Below are 17,926 nucleotides of genomic sequence, written 5' to 3' on the forward strand. Positions count from 1 at the left end.
ACAAGAGGCAGAGGTGGAACTATGTGTAAACTAATTTATTGACAAGGTAGATTGGGCAAATAAAATATTAAAAATAAAAATACAGCACAGCTGCTGGCTTATGATAAAACAATAAAACGTGCTGGCGTAAGTGTCCAATTAAAACAGTCTTTCCTCTAAACAGTCTATATGAGTAATATACTCAGTCCATTCCGGCGGCGTCCCGGTATCAGTCCGACTGTGTGTGTGGCGAGGCTCCGTCGGGGCGCGCATTGAAGCCGCCTGGGCGCGCTCTCCTAACAGCCCAAACTTTAGGGATAGCGGATAGCGGGTGGTCAGGACCACCCGCTATCCGCTATCCCTAAAGTGTGTGCGCAAGATAGCAACTTTAGGGATAGCGCATGAAACACGCCCACGACGCACCTCCAGGCGCAAATGACGGAGTCGGCATAACGGATAGCGGGTAGCGGGTGGCACAAGATACCGTTTAGGGATAGTGGAAGTTCCTAAATCCGCAATTTGCGGGTAGCGGGTCGTGGCAGCGGATAGCGGGTGGCACAAGATAGGGCCCATTGTCTGATTGACACCAAACTTCATATGGATGTCTGTCATGTCTCACTGAGGCCCTAATATGGTGCATTATCAGCTTAGTGGGGCGCTATATCAGGGTAAAATTTTCTTAGTGCTTGGATCCCTTAAAGGGGAACAAACCCCAAAGTCAAATCTGTGTGAGGCCTGACCTCTAATGGCGAAAAGTCGAGTGGCAGGTGATGCAACCATCTGTTGTTCTCTGTGGGTTCAGGATTTGGGGTTTGGTTGAGTGACTATTATTCACTATAATACTATTGGCAACTATATTTGTTTCTGCTTTCTTGCATCATTGTTATTGTTAATAGTAGTAAGATGACTGCTTCGGCAACAAAACCCCCCAATTTTATTAATAGTGTTACCGAAAGTGAAATTACACTTAAGTAGGGACCCTTTAGACTTAACTCACAACAAATGTGGATAAAACCCAAAATATGATGGTTGCCTGATGATAAATCCGTAACCTAAGGCTGCTAAGTGGAAATTTTTTATGCCCCAGTATCTATTATGGTTGTCTTGTCATTTATGACTACCTTTTATGTAACACTCCAATCTGTGGTCATGTTTTGATGTAATGACTTCTAGTAAGAATCACTTTAAAAAGCAAGTCAACTCTGAAAAAAAAAATGAAATAATGCACAACATTGGCAACAAGATATGTGAGAAATCCTTAAATTAATTTAATCAGTATTATTTACATAATAGGAGCCATCCAACAAACTGTGAGGAGGATATAACATGATTGAAAGAAATACATTTGAAAAGTATTTTGATTTCACTTTTTGGCATATTTCATTATCATGCCAAAAAATGTACTGAAACACATTTCACATGCATTTGTGAAAAAGTTAAGCTATGACACAAAGAAAAAAATCCCTTACAACTAAGTTTACCTACATTAAGGTAAAAGAATCAATTAAAATAATAATAATAAAAAAAATGTAAAAAATGGCAGAACAGTTCTCAGAATCATCACCACAGAGCCACAGAAAGCTGAAGCTTCATCAGTGAACTGGGATCACAGACTGAGATTTGTGAGAAGTAAATGGTATGAATAAGGTTGTATCTTCTTTTGGGTTAGAAAGAAAAACAAAAGGCCTCTGAAACAAAACAAAAGATAACCAAATTTTAACCAATGTAGCACGAAATCCACAAATCATACCAATAATTCAAACCAACAAAAACATTTTCTCATTACTCTTTATAAAACTGTCAAATTTTACACTAAATAAAATAATTATATCTTACAACAATAGACCTTTAGACAGTAAAATAGGCTTTGATTGAGGTAATTACATCAATATGGTACTTGTACAAAATAAAAAATAAACAAAATAGATTTTCATCTGTTTTTTTCCCTAAAAACACAATCACCCCTCCGACTCACAAAGTATTTTGTGTTGCTGTCATTATTTGTTGTTAAATTAAAAATTTTGATTAAGGCCAAATGTTTTCCAAAAAGGGTTGTGGTCTGGGGCAGTCCCAGGAACTCAAAGGGCCATTTTTCTCTGCATCTTGCTGTCAAAAGAGATGATTTGTCCAATTTAATTTAACATTCAAATTAACTACTTGTGATATTGTTAACATTTAGTTTGGCCAAAGCCGTGTATACAAAAACATTGCTGTTAATACCACTGTCTTCTTTATGATTCTTCTGCAATTAGCATAGAGACCCATCGACAGCTAATCGTCAATAGTCCACGACTAAAAGGGGTGATTTGTTGACCCAGCAAGGTGGTAAAAACCCAGCCAAAAGTATCCATTTGGTAGACTGAACCATGTCAGTGCACCTCTTAGTGATTGACACAGTAATCAGGCTTCACCCTCTAATCTGTCCGGCTTAACCCAACCAGGTGTCTTCCATAGACCAGGTTTGTGTTTGAGATGTGAGAGCATTGCAGTTAGGCAACAAGTGCTAATATTTCCCCGCCCCATCTCAGCTCTCAACATCATGAGTTGAAGTTGTTCTAGATTGACCCCAACACCTACAGTTATTGGAAGGATGCATGCAGCAACCTCAAATAATGAAGCTAGCAACCCACCCAGTTGAGTCACCCTGATGTCACCAAATGACAGTATGACATCCTTCCAAATCACAAAATAAGAGGCCTTCTTCCTGTTCAGCCCTGAACCGCAAAGCCAATCTCAGTCAGTCAATCTCAAACATGAACCAAGACAGAAAGAGGACAGTTTTTTGGGGTAGAAAATGTCCCTCTGAAGTGGTGAAGATGATTCTCAGAAGGACCAAGGCACAAAACTAGACCTGACCCGTCACACCAAGGAAAGTACTTATTACGCCGTTCGTGATTTTAAAAAGGAACTTAACGCCAAACCCAAATCTGTGTGAAGCCTGACCTCTAACGGAGAAAAGTAGGTGATCTCACCACCTGTTGCATGAAAGACCTCCCTACTTTCCACCATTAAAGATCAGGCTTCAGAGATTCGGGTTTAGGGTTTTAGTTCCTCTTTAATACATACAACTTACAGCACAGCGCTGCCCTATCTAGTCAGAATACTGGAGAACTTGTTCAGGCAATGTGGATGAAAATTTACTGATGGCTGTTTGGGTTTTTTCCTTGCCCTTTAGACTCAAATGCCTCTTTGACTGGGACAGCCATTTATTTCGTTCACACAATACTATTAGGTTATATTATTCGTTAAAGCAAGGTAATAGACTATCATACATAGGTGACGCAATGTTATGGTCATCAAAATTTTTTCAAAATTTAAAATGGTGAATCTAGAGTGACTGAAAGCTATTTCATTGTATTAAGGAAAATCAAAAGTAGCTCACAAGTCCAGTCTAAAAAAAAAAAAAAAAAAAAACAACTTCTGGTTATGTTAACAAGGTCAAGTCAGATGCAAAAGTTCAGGAGTGTATCTGCCACTCTGCTGCCAACAGAACCATTGTCCACAAAAGGACGTGTTCTTGCCACGTCAAAACTGTCTTCTATCAGAAATGAATGGACTTCTGGCATATTATAATATATTACCCAACTGAGAACAAGGTTTCGACAATAAGGTGATACTGCGGTGTCAGGAGGACTGGATCTACAGTGGCAGCCAATGCAGAAATCAGGGTATTCAAGATGTATCCTGCCATCATATCCTGCACACTTTTCTTAACGATTGCCATTGGTTGTGAAGCACAAGAGTAGCAGCGTTGCAGCGGGAGTGCTCTCACTCTATTATGGCCATGTCTGTAGCTTTTCTTGAAACAGATGCTTTTGTTTTTCAGTGATGGTCAACAAGAACAAACATAACTGAGACTTTCAGTCATTTTTTAAAATTGTCAGTTTTGTTTTGTTTGCTTTAGGACTGCCTCTTTTGCACCCGCCACAACATTAAATGTTCTGAAAGGAGTTTAAATCTTTTGAAATAAATTTTTTTCTAAAGGACTGTGCTGCACTGGCAACACATACAGCGTCCAACTCCAATACTGTTCTGAAAGTACTCCAGTCCTCTGGCCAAAGCCTAGAGGTTTTCAAATACTGCTTTATGTGATTATGTGATCCAGACTGGTATCATGTGGAGAACCACCATTCATTACTGGATTACTGAACTGATTAAAGAAATAGCGCAATGGTGGTAAAACAGCTAAACCCAGCATTAGCAGTTACTGGGATTGTATAATATGGGATAGTTATGGTATAGTATCCCATCACTTCCTGACACTGAGCAGTGTTTTTCAGAATTGGTTTGTGCAATTTTTTGTCTAATTAAACAGAAGTTTAATGCAGGCCTTTGGAGTTGTCAGCAAAATCTGGCTAGCTCGCTACTGCAAATACTTAAATTTCATCATTGTCAAAACAATATTTTGTTTTTCCTATTTCCAACACACAGCATGTAGCCTGATATTCAGACTGAATGACCATTCTGTTTCCACTCCATTATTCAGTCTGAAACTGTGCCATGTTAGCTGATCTCTGTAGGCGGAGGGATATGAATCCTGTTAAGCAATCACTGGCGACTGACCAATCAACACGGTAGCTGCTTTACAGAGCTATACCAGTTGATAATTAAATCACATGGGCATAACTCAAAAAAAATCTTCCCATTTCAGTGCACGACGCTGCTCTTCCTCTGAGTGTTCTTCGTTGTAATTAATTTGAAACAATGTTGGTAGCAGCGTCTACAACTTTGTCATCCAGTTTCTCATGTCAGCTTATACAGTATGTGATGATCTTTCTGCATCTGGCACAGCTTGCAATGCAGCTTGCAATGGAACTGACTGCCCCGGTTAGGTTTTCAGGTTTGGGCAACACCAGACCCACTGAATCACTTGAAAATTTTCCGAAAGTGAACGTGTGATCCACAAGTCTAGAACCAGGCTACATGATGTGACCTTTTAAGCCAAATACAGACATGGCTTTCCCTGTGAGTTGAACGCTCCGCTGCTCTGTAGAGACCAGCTCCGTGACAGCACCACCTGTTAAAACAGTTACTTGATCTACTGAAATGTATTTAGGGGGAGATGGGAGCCAAGTAAGGAGGCCCCATTTCTGCTCCCTCACACCATGTGCTTATTATCAGCTACTTGCTAAGGCTATCTTGGAAATGGGCTGGGTGCTCCATCCTGGGTCTGCATTACAAGTAGAAGCTCTGATCCAGGATCAGTGACCAGCACTTCTCCATATCCCCTCCAGTATCTCTACAGGAACTGAAACATGGAGGGATATCAAACCACTTCACTAAAAAATATTACTATGCTTATTGCCTAGAATTATATTCTTGCCTTTGGGCAGCATTGGCTTATCTTAGGAAGTGCTGGAAATATTGAAGCTTTGCTGTCCCAGGAACACAACACCCTAAATAGACTCCTCTAGCCTTGCCCACCTCAATCAATCTCACCTAACAAGCTCCCACCTCTAATACATTTACTGATTTTTCGGAAGTTTTCTGTAGTCGTACACTGGCATTCTTTATAGAAACCAAGCCTACAGCGCCGCTGCATTAGTACTGCAGGATTTCTAATCAGTTCCTCATGGGACTGAGCAGCACTCCTGCAGCAGTGCAGCAAGTGAGCAGGAAGAAGTGTGAAAAGTGGGACTTCTACAACACCTTGATCAGTATTAAACAGAAAGCCACTGAATGTGTTTAAGGCTTCGCCGTATAAAGAGGATGTGTGTATAGAAAAGTCATTTGACAAGGCTGTACTGTGATATATTGCATAATCATCGCCATTACCGTGTTACGAGTTACCTCATTATCAAATGTCATTATTATTCCTTATTATCAACATTTATGACTGTACAAAAATTCCTGTGAATGTGTGTGTGTGTGTGTGTGTGTGTGTGTGTGTGCGTGTGTGTATTTGTGTTGGTGGGTGAGAGAGAAAAATTAGAGGAGTGAAAAGGGCACAAGTGCAAGTGAACAAGTGTGTATGTAAAATCTGTTTCCTTTTTGTGTGTGTGTGTGTGGGTGAGTGTGTGTCGCCTACACTTAGAAAGGAGTCTGTAGGTGTGTGTATTGTTGCGAGGGTGTGGAGGGAGCGGGCAGGGAGGTGTTGCTGGTGGAACTGTGAGCCAGGTGAGAGGAAGGCGAGTCAGAGAGCTCCAGCTCCTCCAGCTTCTTCAGGTACTCGTCTCTGAGGGCGAGCAGCTCCTTGTAGCGCTGCTCCACTGGACTCTGTTGCTGGACACGAGAAAACACACACACATCACTCCACTGACACACGTGCAGCCCTCGCAGTACAGAGGGAAAGCCGACGGTTTTTATTTTTATTGCTATTTTATACATTATTTTTTCATTTACTTTCTTATTTCTTCTTCGCCTTTACTTGTTGTCATTACTACCTAATCTTCCAAACTTAATGAAAACATTGAATTTTTTCCAGTGATCTACTCATTATGTTAAAATCCTGCTCTCCTATGGTAATTTCATTTTGAATGTGTAATTATTAACGATTATAAATACAGTTTTGTACCAATTTTCTAGTGATTATTTGCTAATTTCATGGTCATTTTCAGATTCAGATTTTTTTTTTTCATTATATGGTAATGTTCTTTATTACACACATTTTTTTGGGGAATCTTTTGCTAAATTTGCTAATCGCTTTTTCCATGTTTTTGAAAGGAATCAAGTGAATTTGCCCAGGTTTAAAAGACTTAAGACCTTTTTAAAGCAGCAATTAAACCTCATACAAGACCAATTTTTAAATTAAATAATAATGAAACTGAAAACAAAGATAGAACTTTCAGAATGTAGGTTCGCTGGTTGACTGAATTCTCACTATGAACACAAACAGTACACTAGGACCACTAAAATGAATGAAGACCTCAAATTATTCAAATACTAAAATTGTATTAAATTCATGGCAGAGTTTAGATAACAGTTAAAGATACTCTGACTCTAATACAGGATGTCCACAAATCCTGAAAATCATTCAAGCACTTTGCCATACCTAAGAGATTACTGAACACACACTCCTGCACTTGGTTCCAGAATCTCCAGCAAAATGATAGATAATATAACCATCATTTCATTCAGAAGTTTCAGTCTCAATACTGCTTAGTTAATCAATGAATAAAATCAACTCTAATGTTACAAAATGTGCAGTTCACATACTGTTTGCTGGGGCAGAACTGTATCTCTGCCTAAAAAGAGAAACTCTTCAGAGTGTGTGTGAAATGTGTTTGGTTGGCTCCAATGGATTAGTAGGCGGACAAAGTACTTGCATGCATGACATTGTGCACGCCCACATGCAGTCCTACCTGTTGTCGTATACGTGGGTTCCACCGGATGTAGTAAGAAACCCAGAGCTCGAGGTGACGCATACTGGCGACAGGGTAGAGAACCCGACCTGACTCCGGGGTGTAGAAGGGATTGAGATAGATGTCATTGCTACTGTTGACCAAAGACCACAGAGACACCGTCTTCAACCGCACCTCCTACAGGACAGAAAAGGTGAAAGTGTGAGAGAGCATGACCGAGATTGAAAGTGTATGATAAAGAGTAGAAAGATACTGTTAAAAAGGTGCCAAATAAGCACCCGCCACCTGTCAGTAAATAAATATTTGCAGTGGCAGGTAGAAAAAGAAAGAAAGAAAGGAAACCACCATTCAGTTATTTGTGGCGGTGAAAACAGGCTCATGGGCTCTTCTTTAACTGGCTGGATATCAAATTGGTCTGAGAAATTTACACCAGCCCAACCCTAAATGAAGTGTTCCACACCGATCTGTGTTTCTACACTTGGTGTAGAAACAGTGGAATGGGTTTCAACGTGTATATATTATTAGAACACATGTAGAGCAGCAGGGAGAGGTGCCACAGTGCTACGCCGTGTGTGTGTACGTATGTGTGTCTTACATGCTGGTCTCGTGCACTCTCACAGTTGTAGAGGAAAGTCCCGAAACGGCAGCTGTAGAGATGATCCAGGATGGTCAGCAGGAGGCGCTCATTAAACTCAAAGGCTGTAGGAAACTGAAAGGAGAGGAGAGGAAAATATAGTTAATACCAACTATAACTAGACATCTGTAAGTCATTTATGACTCGCTATTGTGCAAAAAACACTGTGTCAGTGAGGATAAAGGGAAGTTTCAGGAAAACTGGAGAAAGGCTTACATCATTGTACCTCACAGGTCAGATAAAGTGATGTGCCTAAGCTGTAAGCAGGAGAATGCCATGTGCAAGGAGTTTAATTAAAATCCCATCATGACATCAGTCATAAAATGTATGTCAAGTCCATGGGCAAGGAGTGCACAACTAAACCTGAACAATTTCAAAGAGGCTTAACGTGGTTTAACAAAAGATTTGTTTTGGAGTTATTATGAGTTCTGTTGTTTCTTGGGTGGCCCTCAATGCAATGTTGGGTCCCTTCACCGGCCCTCCGTCATAAAAACTTTGAGAATCCCTGCTCTAGAGGGCAGCACAGCAGAAGTTTTCTGGCTTATATGATTTAGTGTAGAGTTACTCTTTCAATTCTAATGAAAGGAAGCCAGAACAAGACTTACCCTACCCAAAGATAACTCTAACCCTTCTTTAAATTTAGCTCGGATTACACTCTAAAGACTTCAAAACCAATATACTTCCCACTTTAAAGTCCAATCAACTCCAAGATAAAAACTGTGTATTCTTAGCTCAAGAAAATGAGGCATAAAAATGGGCACAGTCCCTGCTGTGCAATCTGGCCTACAATATAATATTTTTGACAGTCATCAGACTAAATGAATTACAATGGTGAGGTGCTTTTTGTACAATAATACTGAGGTGTCTCCCCCAACTGAGTGCAAGATGGTGATGATTTAGATGTAAGAAAAGCCTAAACATACCTGTTTAGTCATCTGCCATACGCAGTCGATGAACTGAACAAAGATGGGAGATCTGTCCTGATCTGCGTGGTTCTTATCGCCGTGACCTATCCTCTACACACACACACACACACACACACACACAGTCAAATACAGAGCTCACTTTATTAAATCACTAAGGCATTTTATGTGTGAAAATTTTATTATGATATTATTTTATAATGCTTTATCTGGCATGTTAAAACACACAACCGAGACGACTTAAAATTTTATTTCCTTACTGAGGCGAACTTGTGCCCGAAGCTGATCCACTCCTTCTCAAGCAGCACCTGATCACAAACACACATGTTACATCATCAAACCAACAATATTTTTTTCTTTGTCTCTCTGTTCAGTCTGAACTTTTCACAGGCGTCTGCTAGGGTTAGGGTATGTTGTAGGGTATGTAGGGTAAATTATGTTATCATAATTTGCATGATAACATCACCTATTCTTTTTGTAAAAAGCTTGTACCTCTGCAAACCCACCACCTAACTGCATTTGGAGCCTCAATTGACCAACTGGTGGTCTGCAGCCCCCTGGTGGTCTGTGAAGGTACCACAGGTAGTCCCTGACCATGCATTCAATAATGGAGTTTGAATGCTGGAAGCACTTTTTTCCACATATATCCATTTATTTCTTCTTGTTTATGAAAAATCTATTAATTCAAATATATCTGAAGGTAGAAATGTCTATGTGACTTCTCTGGGTGATAATTTCAGATAGTGCACTGCCCATCCTGTCTTTGGTAGCCTGTGCTGTGCTAATGTTGGAATGCACCTAATGCATCCCCGGCCTACCTATACATACACATGCGCCCAAAACATTAGCTTACTGGATAAATACTAATACTAAAAGTAGCAAATTGATTATGCCGATGAAAAAGACTTTTTGCAAGTTTCGCTGAAAGGTAAATGGTCCCGTGGTTGCTTTTTAGCCAGGATGGTGGCCTCTGGGTCACAATTAGTTAAAAAAAACCCTGATTCAGAGTGACATGACCTATCATCTAAGTTGTTAGTTTTAGAATGTGATCTTGTGTGTCCGGCTACTGACCTGGAATCCTCTGAGAGTGCGGTAGTGACTGTCCAGCATCAGCATGGCCAAAGAGGTGAGCTGGGCAGTCCGGTCCCACCCGTCACTGCAGTGAACCACCACGGAGTTCCCACTGGAAACCTTGTCTGCTACCTGGATTGCTCCTGACAACACCAGCTACACACAAACAAGGACATCATGTGGAGGATGTGCTGGACTTTAACACAAGACTTCTGACAGTGTTTGACACTTTTAGGCTGCCCATTCATACTGCGTTTAGGATGAAACAGTCTTCGAAAAACAGATATATCACTTGTAGGCTTATTAGTTAAAATTGCCTCTGCATTCAGAGAGACAAGATGCTGAAATAAGTATGACACTGCATGGTTATATGAATTTACAACATAAAAACACTTCCTTACCTTGATATGTTCTAGCCAGTGTGTAGACTCAAGGCTGGACAGCCAATGGGATTCTTCCACATTGGGGTAGACAATGTCTTTCAGCTTCTTCAGTGATTCCCTCATGACGTGGATGTTGTGAATGTCCAGGAAAATCAGTTCTGCGTTCTGGTACTCATCACCCTCATAGCCTCCTCCCGTAGCCTGGGGATTGCAAACATGTTAAAGGTCAAAGGTGACGCTCGCTATTCTACTCTAAATCAATGTCAGGAAGTGTTGGCACACATTAGAGTAGGGCTGCAGTGCAATCATCAAAAAAACAACACTTTCTATATTTGCCAAGTTTACCATGACCTTGTTTGAACTTTATGAGAAGGTCTGGGAAAAGTTGGAGAGAAAATTGTGGCAAATCCCAGGGAAGCCAAACAGCCTAGTGTAGCGTAAACTGAAGGAAACTAGTATGACTAATGCCAGTAGTAATTTCCACTTTCTGTCACATCAGAATTGTGAGGAGGGATGTGCATAATACGACCTTCATAGTTGAAAAGCATCATAGAAACCTAGAGGTGGCCAGCCAAAACTTGCATTCATCACAAAGCAATTGTTGAACACAAATATTAGTAATTTTGAGTGGACATGCCCCTGTGCTTGAGCAGTGAGCACACTTCACAACACCTAGGATGCTGTTGTGTCCAGTCCTGGTTAGTTTGTCTTTACTCTACCTCTGGTACTTCTTCAGACACCACAAAACAACCAAGGAGACAACTAGCAAGAGCCTACAGGGAACCAGAGAAATGCTGTCAGTCCATCTTCATGACCACCCAGACACTGAAGCTCAGTCCTTGTGGTGTAATTAGCCAATATTTGCTGCTGTTCCAACTTATCTAGAGTAATTTCCGACTAAGGAGCTGATAAGAATACAAAACTCAGTTGGGGGTTGGGAGGTAATTCTGGACAGTGCAGTGCTAAATAATCATCCAATTTTCAGCCTTAAAACCCAGACCTGTTGAAAAGACAACACATTTACCACATATCTCACATTATCCCTTCCACTTCTTTTAGGTCATCAAACAGTGGTGCGTTTATCCCCTCAGTGCGGTTCATTTGCATAGGTGAGAACACCATCAGTACACTTGAAAGAGGTGGTCTTGGATCTTTTCCAAGCAAATTCTAGAGCAGTGCATCTAAAGTGAGAAAGATAACCACTGTACTGCAGTTATGAAATCCCCAAGCGGTGTAGTAGGCTGACTCCAGCCTTCTACATACTTCTACAGAGACTTTTCAGACCATTAACAAGCAAGCATGTCACTTTGGTGTACATGCTGTGGTTTTGATTTTATTTGAATTTTATTTATCTGTATGAAAGCTAGCCAATCCAAATGAAGAAAGTACCAATGTATCAAACAACTTGTTGGTCTGGACAATGCAAACAGAGTATTGGGTGTGAAAGCAACCTCAGCTTCTTGGATGAACAACTCAGATGGACTTGTTGGACACAACATTTTCTCTGACATCTACTTTCATCTCATTGACCAAACTTTGACATCCTGACTGTTTCCGTGAGAGCAGAAGCTGGACTGCGGTTTAGAGATTGTAAAAGGGAGGGGTTTCAAGAGAGAGACACTCAGCTGAAATGACTATGATTAAAATGGTCAGGGTAAAATGGTGGTGGTAACTGGCTAAATATTGTGATTGTGAAATGCAGCAAATTGCAACAGATTTGACACCAGACCTCCTTTCTTCGGTCATTCAACAAGAACCATTAACCATCAACTTGAGGCTTTTTCGGTCTTACCATGATTCTTGTTCGCACAATCTCTTGCAGCAGATGAATGCATTTAATGTTCAGTGTGTCTATGTACAGGTGCATCATGGAGGCAAAAGGTACATCTTAACTAGTAAATTGTTAAGTTACCACTGATCAAAACACTGAGGCAGATAGTGAAGTTTGCACTTTATGTTTTCAATAATGGACATGCCAAAATCAATTTCTCATGCCCCAATTAACAGTAATCCAACACTGAATCCATTGTTGAATTTCTCATGCCATTACTATGAGATCATGAGTTTTGCAAAACATTGGGTACTCAGAGGCAAATGTGTGGAGGAAAGAATCAGTCATGATTAGAAATAAGAGAATAAAAAATAAATATTAGTAAATACAAAGTAAATAGATGCTGAAAAACATAAAATGCAAAGGCAAATGTTCAAAAAACTATGATCATAAATGAGGAATAAATGTGTTAGACAATGCATTAACAAGAAAGATGATCTATGAAACCATATTTTTGCTGATATTATGTACAAGCTAGATGGTGGCGCTGAAACACACATATTTACGTTTTGTCTCTCATCACACATCCAATTGATGACAGACTGAGTGTACACACTCAGGAATCCAAGATCTACATTTTTGCCAAGTCCACCACAAGATTCTTTGTCGACGGATTTTTCCAAAGGTTTTTCTCCGAACGGTTCTGCGTAACAAATCATCTGGTGCGTCAGGTTAGTGATCTGAGGCTTGCAGTTACATTTCGCTTTTGGTTGGAAGACTTCTAGGTTTCACTTTTAACATCTCACAACATAGTTTAGTCTGTTTCCCCAATGATGTGGTCCACCATGGTAAGCTCAATGGATGTTGTGTCACTGTAATATTCTTTTAGTATTTCTGTAGTAGCCCTGTCGAAAGAAAAAAAAAATCTAGGGAAACCGTTTATGTGCACACAAGAAATCAAGTAGGAAATTTGATAATGCATTTACCTGTGTTGTGTTAGAGTGATCAAAATCCCCAGTTAAATGCGGTAGGTAAGTAATCAGAGTCAAATCAGAGAAAAAAGAAAAAAAGTAAAGATGTAGCCTAATTCAGAAGTGTCTGAGGCCGGTCACAATTCTGATCACAAGTGGTCACTGAGGATACATTTGAGATGCTTGATAACATCAGGTCTGAATGGCAATCTGCCTCAATCGTGCAATTGTGGTTATATTACCTGAGATTGTTGTTAGAGGCGAGGGCCAACAGAGCCGAAGATGAAAAGGATGTTGCCTACATCTACTGCTTAAAATGGTCATTTAGAACTTGCTCTACGCCCTCGTGTCTGTCATTCTACATGACCACCGATAGTACTTCCACTTTTCTGACCTTGTTGGCCACAGCGTTGACGTTGGGCCGGGCATCGTAGATGATGAGCTTGGAGGTGCCGTTTGCCTCCCTAACCAGGTCTAGGTAACGCTCGTCGTCCTTGTTCCGTTTTCCGGACATGCCAACAAGCGGTTGGCTGCAGCGGGCGATCACTGCCTGGTTCTCCCTGTGGATCCATGATAGCACCTGAGTGAGAGAGAAAGACAGACAATGACAAACCGACAGAGGAGATTAAGATCAGTCAGTGCCTAAAGACGTTAGACACTATAATTTATTATTTAAGTTTCAGTACTCAGTGGTACTGGTCTGATTTGGTTAATGCCAGAAAGGAACTTTTTCATCATTATTCCCCCTCCCCCCAAAAAAAACTAAAAATAAAAATATTTACTCATTTTAGAGTTAGATGCTTCTGATGGTACTACCATGAGCACTAGATTTGATTTGATACTTTGGACTGTTCTATGCAAAGTTTTGTGATTTTTTCTTTCACGAGAAGTCAAGATTTCTTATGAGGCGGGAAATGAAAAAGAAATGGGATGATTTACTCAGGATTAAAACTTTACACAAAAGAAAAGGTTTTGGAAATAAAACAAAATAGAAGGACTCAAAGACAATAAATTAAAAAAATACATAAAATATGAAAAAAAAAATCCACAGTATACTTAATAACTTTGAAAATATTTCTATTTCATTGTTTTGTGGTTCCTCTAAATATTTTGTTTGTAGGTTTACGATAAATGTTGCATTCTTTTCCATTATGAAGAATATGATTTTTTTAATTGCTAAAATTTCAAATTTGAAGATAAATGCATGAAACAGACTACAAGTTATGTACCAAATATCCTCTGTCTGCTTCGAGCCAGACATCTTTTTGTCAATTATGGGCTCAAGTTTTCAAATATTGTAAACTCAAGTAGGATATTCATTCTGCATGTAAAATGCTACAGATCATGTTAAACATTTTGAACTGAAGAGACCTGCTATAGCTCCACCATCAAAAGATCTGGCACCAAGCTTGAGTATATTTGCACTGTTGTGTACAGAAAGATGAAGAAGATAGAAAGAAGAGGAATACTGACTACTAACTAATCTCAGGAACTGGTGATCACCATCAATAACCTACTATCTACATGCACATGAGCACACTCACTGGTATGCGTCCTCTTGACCTGAAGGTGGCAACTTTCCTGAGGTCCTCCTCTGTAGCTTTGTAGGGCACCGCCAAAACAGTGGGGTAGGTGTCACACAGTTCATAGCTCTTATTGATGAATGAGATGCGCCACTTGTCATTCGGCAAGCCCTGGAAGAGGTAATGACAATCATCAGCTGCTGATCTAAATATACAGCATTTCTACATGCTGTATACTGTCCTTAGCTTTATTTGGCAGCACCTTGGTATGTACTTACCATTATTTTTCTGATCAGGTTCATGTTTAATATAAAAGTTTTTCAATTCTAGACTAAAAACTCATCACTAGCTGTGAATCCAGGATCCAAGCCATAATGACATTTACGTAAAGATGATTTACATACCATTTTTGCATATTCCACGCCTATGTCACCGACCACATCCAAATAATTATGGTGGATATGGGAGGGCCAAGAGGCAGATTTTTAAGGAATGCTGGATCTATCTGGATACCAAAGTTGGTTTGGTATTTTGGTTGGTTCTGAGTGAGAAATGGCCTTCTAAAATTTGAAATGTAACAACTGCCAAATTATATGAAATCTGGTCAAGAGCTAAAATGCCTTTCCAGATAAGGCTACCTGGCTTGATATTGTTTCTAGAAATGCACCTGGATCTGCAGGCTGTTACATGCTATTCTATGACTGCTACTGGTTGGCCCACAACCATTTTCAACCAACAGCCAACCAAACTTATTATTGTTGTCAGAGGAAGATCACCGCTTGGAATTTAGGGAAGCAGGTGGTTATTCCAAGGGAAACAGTGAACTAAAATTTATTGTCAGACATGGTGCTGCGGTCTCAGTCACAGCAGATCAGTGGATTGTGTTTTTGTGGAACTCACAGAGCCATGTGGAGATGCAGTGCATATGTTTACAGACAACAGACACACTTGTGGACTTTGGGTCTGGATGCACATAAAGCTGTAGTTGCCTGATCTGACATCATATAGCTGTTGAGACTGAGTGTGCCATTTTCATGACCTTGCAGACTTTGCGCTTGGATATATATGCAAGACGCCTTAACTTATATGTATCCATAAAGCGTAAAGTTCACAACAGCATAGTCTTACCATGGTGGAATCCATGACAGACTCCATGACAGACTCGGTGCAAGTTGTCCTCAGTTGTGCTTGATTTAACTAACATCTGTGGTGGCCTAATTGTACGTATTGTAACAATGAATCTGCTATTCCACTGGGTGGTTCCATTTGCATTTCCAAGTAGTTATGACTTCAAGAGCTGAATTTTTAGTCCAGTTCTGAACATTGAATTTTAATGTATTAACATCAGTAACCTGGCTTGCTACCCAAAAAACAGCTGAAAACTGCAGTCTTTGAGATTTTTATGTCCCATTACATAGGTCAGTGGGACCAAGCACCAACAGATCCTCTTTCAAAAACGTATTTTGTGAAAACCTTCAAGACAGAGCATAGCTTCCTCCAAATCAAAGAGGGAATCAAATTTTGTTACCGACAATGATTACTGACACTGTCTGGTTCAACGACCTGCCTGCTGTTGCAGCCAGAAATTATATAACCAAATAACAGTCCAGAGATGGGAGCCAGTACTGGCAAAATATCCACTACTCATCTAGAAACACAGGAGGCTTCATACTTCTCCTGCTCACCTGTCGTCTGAATTCCTCCATGGGTTTATAGATGTTCCAACCATTCTCTTCATACTTCTCTTGACTCAGATAGGCAAACAGAGACTAAATGGAGTGGGGATGGGGGCAGAGAGAGAGAGGTGTTAAATATAGACTCTATAGTGGTGTTACATATAAACTGTAGAGGTGTTAGCAGATATAGACAACAGCAGTACAATGAACCTGGGGGTTAGATAGAGAAATACAGTGCATGAGATGACTTACCAGGCCATGTGAGACAGGGAAGGCATATCTGAACAGGATCTCAAAGATATCTCGTCTGCTGTGACCCTCCTGCTTCAAGGCAAACCTCAAGTTTCTCATGTCCTGATGTGGGCAGAGAAAATGACCAACTTCACTACCAAAATACACAGATTAAGAGAAAAAAAATCCTCAGATTTCATAATACATAGGAAAGGACAACATCCAAAGATCACAATTTTTATTTTGCATCATGAAAGCCTGCCTACCTAATTTTGAAAAGTACTATCTGGTCTTGAAGTACCTTCAAGACCAGTCTTGAAGGTGTCTAGGTAATAATATGCAATACACTGATCTGGAAAAGAAAATCTAATCATCACAGTAGACTTTGAAAGATGCCTGAGCAACAGGCAGGAGTCAATGTAAATGTGGCAGGATGCATGTGCCACATTTACATTGTGCCTGCTGGTTGAACCCAGACTCAAACACCTACTCCACCACCTGGTGCAGTAACCAGCATCTTCAATGTCCTGTTGTGGTTAGCCTTAGGGACCACATTATTAACCAGAGCTAGCCTTCCGAGAAGAACTACTTTTGAACGTTGTGGTTAACCTTCAACCTAGAACCACTTGTTTAAGCGCGGTCACACAGGAATGTTTAAGCTGGTTGATGCAGACCCCTCAGCACCAAGTCATCTTCCAATTCTAGGAATTTGTTTGCTAAAATTTGTTGTTAAGCAATTTTATTTTCAGCATTTCTGCTTTATTGGGTAATCACAGTAGAGAGAAACAGGAACAGGACAGGGCAGAGTGAAGGGATCAAATGCAGCAAAGGCTTAGGCCGGAATTAACTCCAGGCTGCTGTGACAAGGTTTTAAGACCCACCACAGCACTAAGACTACTCTACTGAAAGGGGCATCAGAGTAAACTTGGATGCCAACAATCCTTCTGTTATGGTGCGACCGGATCTGTCACATTTGATACTGAGGATCACAAAATTATTAAAACTAAAATCAAAAAACAAACAAACAAAAAAGAGAAACTATGGAAAAAAGAGAAACTGTGGTGTTCCACAAGGTTCAATTCAAGGGTCATAACTTTTCAATCTTTATGTGCTTCCCTTTGGTAATGCCATCAGGCATTACCTACAAACATGGCATTTCCATTCATAGCTATGCAAATGACAAGTATATGCATGTTGCTGTGTCCCCTGAGGCCAGCTGATGACCTTTTTAAATATATTAAATGTATTAAAACCATTCATGCCTGGATGTCACAAAATCGGTGGTGACAAGGTTGGTTCCTAGTACAAAAGCTCAGAGAAAGAAAATTGCTACTTAAGAGCATTCCCTTGGACTTACCAACAGCCAGCAAGTAAGAACCCTGGGTATCATGTTTGATTCTGAGCATAACTGTAAGGCACACACTTTCACTAAATCTGCATTGTATAACCTAAAAAACAATTGC

General features: G+C 40.2%; 1 protein-coding gene across 2 annotated transcripts in view; it reads right to left on the minus strand.

Annotated features, from left to right (window-relative positions):
- Positions 1-1,227: 1,227 nt before the first annotated feature.
- Positions 1,228-17,926, minus strand: part of mtm1 (myotubularin 1) — a 33,438-nt gene continuing 16,739 nt past the window's right edge. For both annotated transcript variants that reach the window (XM_030076058.1, XM_030076059.1), the window contains 11 exons: positions 16,485-16,586; positions 16,242-16,325; positions 14,578-14,727; positions 13,428-13,613; positions 10,310-10,492; positions 9,909-10,064; positions 9,098-9,145; positions 8,838-8,930; positions 7,876-7,989; positions 7,281-7,457; positions 1,228-6,201 (listed from right to left, as the gene is read on the minus strand). In XM_030076058.1, the coding sequence (XP_029931918.1) occupies positions 6,010-6,201; positions 7,281-7,457; positions 7,876-7,989; positions 8,838-8,930; positions 9,098-9,145; positions 9,909-10,064; positions 10,310-10,492; positions 13,428-13,613; positions 14,578-14,727; positions 16,242-16,325; positions 16,485-16,586 (1,485 nt within the window). In that variant the 3' untranslated portion in view covers positions 1,228-6,009. The remainder of the gene's footprint in view (positions 6,202-7,280; positions 7,458-7,875; positions 7,990-8,837; positions 8,931-9,097; positions 9,146-9,908; positions 10,065-10,309; positions 10,493-13,427; positions 13,614-14,577; positions 14,728-16,241; positions 16,326-16,484; positions 16,587-17,926) is intronic.

Source organism: Myripristis murdjan, chromosome 18 (assembly GCF_902150065.1).
Source record: "Myripristis murdjan chromosome 18, fMyrMur1.1, whole genome shotgun sequence".
Lineage (NCBI taxonomy): Eukaryota > Metazoa > Chordata > Actinopteri > Holocentriformes > Holocentridae > Myripristis > Myripristis murdjan.